The sequence below is a fragment of the Apis dorsata genome, unplaced genomic scaffold (genome assembly GCF_000469605.1).
Source record: "Apis dorsata unplaced genomic scaffold, Apis dorsata 1.3 scaffold_27, whole genome shotgun sequence".
Taxonomy (NCBI): Eukaryota; Metazoa; Arthropoda; class Insecta; order Hymenoptera; family Apidae; genus Apis; species Apis dorsata.
The window spans coordinates 185,690-194,604 of NW_006263329.1; the positions used below are offsets into that span (position 1 = coordinate 185,690).

Genomic DNA, 8,915 nt, shown 5'->3' on the forward strand with positions numbered 1-8,915 from the left:
GACTTGTCGACAAAGTCGAGGGTGTATCCGATGATCTGACGATCGACGTTATCGTGCTCGCGCTTCCGCTTGCCTTGTGCGGGCACTTGTATATCGGTATAGCGTAAAGCTGATACTTCCTGTGAATCTGCGAGTTCTCGCCACCGCGGCACAATCTGAGCGAGTAGAATTGGGAACGCTTGTTCTTCCTTCGCCGTGGCTTCAAGCTGTTGTACCTCAACACGGGCGAATTGTTCCTGGGCACGTTGTAGTCGCTATAGTGGGGGCCTAGATGGCTCCTTGTCGACTCGTAACCGGAACTGGCGTCGCAGAGCGACACCGTTCTGCTGGGAGGCCGCGAGGGGCACGGCGAGCTCGGCACAGAGCGGTGATGATGATGATGATGATGGTGGTGGTGGTGGTGCAACGTGCCATGCAAAGCCGAAACTCGGGCAAACATAGGGGAAACCAACTAAAACAAAAGACAACCGGCCGCTACTTATGCTCCATCCCTCTTTCCACTCCAATCTAGTTAATTCGTTTAGAAATAGAATTTTTTCTTTCGGATGTTTATGAGATTTATATTCGAGAAAATATGTTTTTTGTGTAATGTTTGCATGTGGATGTTTATGAATTTCGAATTTAGTAGTCGAGGGAAGATTATTTTCTTTTGTTTCTTTTTGATTGGTAATTTGTGTTTGTATTACACTTGTGCTTTACACTTATCGATCGATGGGTAGTTTTGCGTAGAAATCAAAGAAAGTATTGTCATTAAAAAAAGAATCGATGCTATGGAGTAAATAAGTTTATGTGATTCTGTATATTAAATATATATTATATATAATTATATATTAATTTGAGATAATCATTTTAATATAATTGGAGTGAAAAGAATTGAAACCCTTCGGACGGTTCAGTGCTGAGAAAAATGAGAAACAATTTTTAATCAATGAGATTTTACTAGAAATAAAATTGTAATAAAATTGAAAATATCAACGATTTGATGAATCAAACGATTTTATCGTGGCGTTTATCCATGTTTTATTTCAAATATTATGATCTCGAATTTCAGATGTAAAATCAAATATCGAAAATATCGTTAAAACGTTAAAAATTCTTCATTTGTTTCGCATTTAACGAAAGCCAGAAAGGAAATATCGGTGAAAATAAGATAAACTGTTAATACAAAGCAGCTATTATTAATCTATTTTCCATTGTTTCAGGAAATTTCCGTATTTAATTTCGAATAACACCAAACACGATCGAAAGTTCGTGGAAAATAGGCGAGAAATTTATGCTATCATCCATTGAAATAAATCTTCCTCGAATGAATTATTCCTATTTTAAACGTGCACAATGTTTCTGTACATATCTCTAGGAAATAATTTTCGATACACGCACTGAACAACCTTTGGGTTTCCTAAAAATCGTCAAATTGCAGCCAGTTCATTGCCTCGAAAAAAAAGAAATATGGACGTATATTTTTTGAAATGAAGAATATCTTATTTCTTCTCGATATAAAATTCGTTTCAACGAATCAAATTATTAAAATTATTTTAATGTAAAAATATGAGAACAAGATAAGAATTCTGAGAATTTTGAATGTATATTTGATATATTTCATTATTGAAAAATGAAAATTTTTATTCAAATTTTCAAAGAGATGGTAAAGCATATTTAAAACAAAATGGAGTGACATGAGATAACATTTCTTTTAAACTACAATAACTTTAAAAATCTTCTAAAATTATTGCAAAAATTATAGAATTGTTATAAGATTTTAAAGAATTCATAGAGTTGAAATAATAGAATATATTTTCCTTCATCTCATTTAACTTTATCATCTCTTTAAAAATACAATCTCTAATCCAATTAACATACAATCCAATCAACAGAAAATACATCAAAAATACTACAAACTATTCTTTCCAAAAGAATGACAAGAATATAAATTATACCAAACTATAATCTCACTATTCATTCGTTTATCCACTATCGTCATTGAACCGGAGATACAGATACTCATTCGTAACAGAGACCGTTTTTTGTCCAAAAAATTCGTTCACCAACCATTGGCCGAGCTATTGTCGCTCGAAATGTCAACTAGCGCCGTGCAAGCAAACAGGCGAAACGGGCAAACTGGCTGCAGAATGAGATCCGGTCATCGAGAGGGCTATTGTCGCGTTTGCTTCATTTCAATCTGAGCGGGCAAAAATTGTCAGTCGGTTCCAGGCTCTTCCAAGATCAACGAGCGAATAAAAAGCGAGAGAAAAAAAAAAAAAAAAAAAAAAAAAAAAAAGGAAAAAAGCTGCTCTAAAGCTGCTCCACTCTGTTTTCGATAATTCCACTTACCTTACGTTACGTTGATTCCAATGCCAATGTTGAATAATTAATCACAATCGTAACAATCCATAGAGAATCAAAAAAAAAAAAAAAAAAAAAAAAAAAAGGAAAAAAGCTGCTCTAAAGCTGCTCCACTCTGTTTTCGATAATTCCACTTACCTTACGTTACGTTGATTCCAATGCCAATGTTGAATAATTAATCACAATCGTAACAATCCATAGAGAATCAAAAAAAAAAAAAAAAAAAAAAAAAAAAGGAAAAAAGCTGCTCTAAAGCTGCTCCACTCTGTTTTCGATAATTCCACTTACCTTACGTTACGTTGATTCCAATGCCAATGTTGAATAATTAATCACAATCGTAACAATCCATAGAGAATCAAAAAAAAAAAAAAAAAAAGAAAAAAAAATCGATCAATATATAAAAGTACCAGATAATTCACAAGAAAAAAAAAACTTCCACTCTCCTGATAATTTTTTAATTACAATATATATTGTAATCGTGAATTAAAACCTTTACAACATTCGTTGTAAGATTGATAATAAGATGCAATAAAAGAAAAACAATCAAATCAAGATTCAAAAAATTAATAATAATAGCTTTTTTCGATAAATCGGCTGTGATCGAAGAAAATGATAGACATTATTACACAAGAGAGAGGGAATCACGTGAAAAGATTCGCGAGTAAATTTGTTGGAACAGTGGGTGTTGGACGGTGATCGGAGAATTAATATGTTATCTCTCTGTGTAATTTTGACACGGCCTCGATGCGCAATATCGATCAATCCGCCGCGTCGATGACGATTTATGACGGCCACGACTCGTTTCCCGTTTACCAACGGACGTCGGCGTGACGGGCTCGTGGTTTGCACGGATTCGCCTGAATATCCATTCATTAACCCTTCACACGCTTCTGCTACATAGAGAGAGAGAGAGAGAGGCCGTTGCTTTATCGACGCCACCATCGGGGGTCTCGCCATCCCCGAACGAATTTCACGGTTTTAGGCGGTTGATTCTCATCGGCGCGAAAAGTTTCCGCGACACTTTTTTAGCTTGGAATGTTTTGTTAACCGTGGCGATTGGCTCCAGTTGAATAAATTAAAAAGCGTTAAATAGATTGCATTTTATTTATTTATTTTTTTGGATTGATCTTTTATAGTCGCTGCTGGTGAAACGTGTTCTGCTTCCATTTTATGGTGGAATTAATTAATATGGTAGTATAATAATAGTAATAATTGGAGATACATTTTGCGAAGGATTAATTCATTTGAAATTAAAGAATTATTGTGGTTGGGAAATTATTTTTAATATCGTACGTTTGGGAATATTTTTTACTACTAAGAAGTTTTTCTGAGATAGTTTTATATATATATATGTAACGATGTTTGTTTTATATAAAAAAATATTAAAGTTTATGTCACGTTCGTCCAAAACGAATACTTCGACGTTGAAAAACTTTGTAGACGTAAACTTTGCATAGTATGCAACTCAATTTTAACTTTATGATTTAATTTGATTAATTTTATAACGACGTGAAAGTCTTAAAAAGTGTTGAAAGTAGGGCAAATCGTGCTCCTCTCTCTACAAAATAGGGATGAAACAAGTAAATCTTGTAAAACAATGAAAATTATCTTGCGATCTTAAATTGCAATCCTTTTCTAATTACGAATACAATGAAGATATTTTATATAATTTACTCGTAATTAAACGTAAGAAAATTAAAAAAGTAATTTAACCTGGCCCGGTATTCGAATTTTTCTTTTGTTAAATTGACATGCTGAAGTTAAATGGCATGGTAAATGCAATTATGTATATTAACAATCTCGTTTGTCGTGCAGCATTTAATCCACTCAACTCCTTCCATCGGTATCCTCAAAAGAACAAAGAGCGGTTTATGTTTTTTATGTTAGTGGGTTAATTTAAAGAGTAAATTAAGGCGCATTGTTCCAGCGAGATTACTGGCCGCATTACTCGTAAAAATTGAAAAGAAGCATGTTATAAAATGATTACGGCGCGATGATGCCCCATACTCGTGCCAATTTAATTTTTAATTAAAAAAAAAAATTCCAAAACGATATCTTTGCTCAATTAAACTCCTCCAATATTCATAACAATAATTAATCACAATCGATCGTGAAATTTCATTTTTATACCGAATTTTTAATCAAAAATATTCAAAAAAAAATATACGAATATTTACAATATATTTACAGTATAATTGAAATATCTTTAATTAATTGAATTAATTTTCAATACAAATCTCAAGAGATCAATTTCTCCTTTTATCCCTTCATTTTTTTCATTAGTTTCCAACGAAACTAGACTCCAATTCCAACAAATTCCAAACTACCTCCCCCATAAAATACCTCGCAACATCGATTCCCACTCTATCTTCTCCTCAAAAACTCTTCCTCGCAACTTTGTAACCGCTTATTCCAAAGGAGCCGCAATTAACTCCCTTCCATCCCAGTTGAGTCGAACATTCACCACCGCAGTCTAATACCTTCCCAATGCACTCAATTATCGAGCAACGTTAATCGTCGACACGTATCGGTTTGTTAATTGGGAAGGATTGGTTGCGACAACAAACAACAATCGATCCGCTTGCAAAAGATCAAACGTGGGTAAAAGAGGCGCAATGCAACAACAGGTTACAGAGGGAGGAGGAAGAGGAGAAAGAGGAGGAGGTTATAGTTGGTCGATCAGGTAAGGCACGCAATTATTGAAATGGATGGACGACCCACGAGAAAGGGCGGAATAGGAGGGGGGTTGAAGCATCGTAGCGGCCGTCGAAAGGGCTTTGAAGGGCGCTCGATGCCGCGTTGCATCTTTAATCAGCCATCGTGGCAATTCCATGGCGTAATCACAGGAGGGCCGGCTCGGTAACGTGAGATGCAAATTGGCCAACATTTATCGACTCGCTGATTATTTAGCGTCTCTAGGAAATTGATCCTCCTGGCTGGCTGGCTCAAAGTGTCAAGATGGATGATAATGCCCACCCGTTGTCATCATTCGTTAACCTCACCCACAAGTTGCGTACGCACGCACGGAAATTTTAGAGGATTTAGTGGAATCGCGAATGGTCCCTCGTTTGTACACGAATGATTTGACGGTGGAATATTAGGAAGTTATACGAATTATCTGCAATACATTTTTTAAGATAAGTTTTTCTAATCTTTATCCACTTATAATTTATTTACGTTTTCCTTGTAAAAATTGTTAAATAAAAAAGAAGTTTAATTGGATTTTATAATAACCATAACTTTCATTTCTTTTTGAAATAATTTTTGTAGAAAAAAAAAAAAAAACCACATCTCAAACTTTAAGAAGAAAATTTAAAGAATTAAGCTTCAAACTATTCTAAAATTAATTCTTCACCTCCCAAGATTTAGCTTATACTTTTCTCAAATTTCCTTCTTGAAAAACGAAGAAATATAATTCAAAGGTGAGAAGGGTCCAGCGAGATAATCAAATTCCAATAGAAAATTCTCGAGGACGAAGATCAACAACTCGTGGTGCTCGAGCAACTCGTTCAGACGATCGTTGATACCTGTGTGTGTCCGGTTTCGTTGATGAAAACTTCGCTTCGCGGGCTAATTATTTTCTCTTCTGACATTTTTCCCTCGCCTCCCTCCCCGCTAGTTTCACCCTCAATCGGAACAATAACGCTTCCTTGACGTGATCACGGCCCCAGAAGTTTCGCTCGTTTCCATTTCCGAAATTAGGGGCGTTCTCCACCCCTATCGGGGGGCGGAAAGGGAACTTTTATTCATTGTTATCCACTCTTTGATGTCGAAAGTGGACGACGAAGCGCGTTGCCAGTTTTCAGTTAAACGTTTCCCCTGGCAAAACACAGGCGAAAACTGCGATGAACGCTCGTCGAACGACGAGCTTTTTTTAGCTCGAAGCTGCTTTGCAATTCCAATGGGGGGGAAGAGAGAGAGAGAGAGAGAGAGAAAGAGAGCAATACTTTTCGCCGAATTATTAGGTTGAAAGGTTTATCCCTCCCCCCCCTTCCTTCGTTTTTTTATGAGGTTTCATTCGTGAATAATTTTGTTGATTTTTGTTTTAACGAGCGTATGTGATCGTATACGGTTTTTCTCGGGCGAAATAGGATGAATTTTTCGGATGGTTGGATATTTTTTGACGTTTCCAGGTTTCTTGTTTATCTGTTCGCACAGTTTGTGGACAACTGTTTCGTTATACGTGATATCGTTGATTTTTTTGTGCCGAGGAAAAATTGTATAGCATTTTCATGCGAATTATATCGAGTATTATCGATTAACGTTTTATATTTCATCACTTTTCGATTCGAAAATTGAAGTTGAAATGTAAATCATAGGTATTACGATAAGGGATGATTTTTAGCTTCGTCGTGAGTCTAAAGATTCGATGATAATAATTAAATTATTTTTATCCATATTACAAGCCATTTTATCCGATAAAAAATTGACCGGAAAAATTGTATAATTTCCTTTTTTTAATTTTGTGCTCGTTGAATATACGAATAAACATCACTTACTATTATATTATCATTTACATTCAAACAGAAATTTACGTAACATAAAATTATTATCATAATGGCAAATACCGCCAGAAAATAATGGAGAAGCAAGTATTAATACAAATAAACAATCTCAATAGAATCTCATTTAACTATTTATATTCTTTAATGTTCTTTTAATGTAAAATATATGAAACGTATCTTTCTTATATCTCTCTGTCCCACTCACCAAAATTTTCATTTACAACATCTAATAAAAAAAAAAAGAATCAAAAGAGAAATCATTGTTCACCGAATAACACAATAAATCACACTGTTTACGTAGTTCTCGACTATCGTAGCCAAACCCTTTCCCGTTTGTTTGCTTTTTCTTCCCCCTCCACCGTGAAATAATTTTTAACTTTAATGGATTTTCCGCATTAGGATGAAGAATTGTATGTATTGCATTGTTGACGAGATCAGAATAAAACGAGAAGGATCGAGAAGGGAGGATATACATAAGAGGGAAAAAGAAGGAAGAAGGAAGGGGTAGAATTATTTCTTAATGAACCAAAGGATTTACTATCCCTTGTTTCACATTAAATCTTTAATAATTAAGACTAGTAGCACTTTCTTTTTTCTTTTAATTCATCCCCTATTAGTCCAAGGCGAAACGTAAACAAGTCAGCCAATTAAAATCGGTGGATCGCCGACAATAAATTCAAGCATAACATCGTTCTATACGATGTTATTTACGCTTTGGAGATTAACGTAGCCCGTCCCCGATTATTCTATTACACCCGCATTGCGCGTGTGAAATGTTTTGGAGAATGTTTGTCAACGATGGTAATTATAAACGAAGACCGCAGAGGGGAGGGTGCAACTCGTTTTGTTGATTTTCCGATTTTCATGCCACTTAGCGGTCGAGTGGGAGTATTTTAACGCGACGTGGAATTATGTTTCTCTGGAATTATTCTGGTATTCGTGTATGGAAGGATTATTATAATTGGAAACGAAAATATAAAAATTAGTAATGTATATATTATAGGTAATCTTTCATTCTTTTTTTCTTCATCGATCAAATATTCTTGGTTTATTTTTTTTGAGTTTATCTTAACCTTTAAGGAAAATTATGATCCGTCATAACTCCATTGCAATTACAAAATCCGACTTTTAGAATCATTGAATATTAATTTGAACTTTGATAAGATATATAATGATTATATAATGATTATATCAAATGATTAAATATTTCAATTTCAGTTCACTTTAAAAATAATTTTATATATCGTTAATAACGATTATTTATCTATGTACTTTAAATGAATTACAATTAAATGAATAAACGGAAAAATAAAGAAAAGAAAAAGTGAAATAGCAGTAATTACAAGAATATAATGCTACGACGAAATATATATCAATTTTTTTGTTCAAGAGATCGTTAACATCTTTATAATAGGATCACCAATTTAACACAACGAATGAATAAATTCTTTTGAAACCTTCCCACGCGAGGAAGCTTTATCTTAAGAGAATTGTTCCAGAATTCAGATTTTTATTCTCGATTTTTATTAAAATGAAAACATTTACCCATTATCTTTTCCTGTTACAAGTTTGATTCGAATTCCTTTCTTTCTCTTTGATTCATTTATGATATTTTAAGTGCGCGAGCTTTAGCGAGAAGGATAAAATAAGAAGAGAGTTTGATAATTTCTTTTCCGAGAGAAGGAGCTTAAAAAAATAGTTGAAATTTTCTTCTAACTTCGATTGAAGAAAAAAGAAAGAAAAAGAGAGGGAGATTTTAAATTTTTCATTTAATTTTCAACATCTTGAGAAATCTCAAGAAATTTAGAAAAATTTTGAAAGTGGCACGAAAAATTAAAAAAGTTCTTTAACAGGTGAAAATTAAATTGGATTTAAAATAATGGCTATCTTTGAGATTTTACGAAAATAAATATAAAAAAATAATTCTTCAACTGTAAAAAAAAAATTGGTTTTTCATTGAAAAATAAATAGCTAGAAAAGGAAAAAGGTTTCTCGCATCGCTGATAAATCTTACGGATGATTTGTAAAAAAAAAAAAAAAAACGGGTTTATCCCATCCTCTATCCGC

The 8,915-nt window shown here is 33.9% G+C and overlaps 1 protein-coding gene across 1 annotated transcript in view; it reads right to left on the minus strand.

Moving 5' to 3' along the window:
• The window catches only part of LOC102676127, a 413,064-nt gene that overhangs the window by 13,359 nt on the left and 390,790 nt on the right, over window positions 1–8,915 (minus strand). Inside the window, exon 21 of the mRNA XM_031510593.1 lies at window positions 4–451. Coding sequence (XP_031366453.1) covers window positions 4–451 — 448 coding nt within the window. The remainder of the gene's footprint in view (window positions 1–3; window positions 452–8,915) is intronic.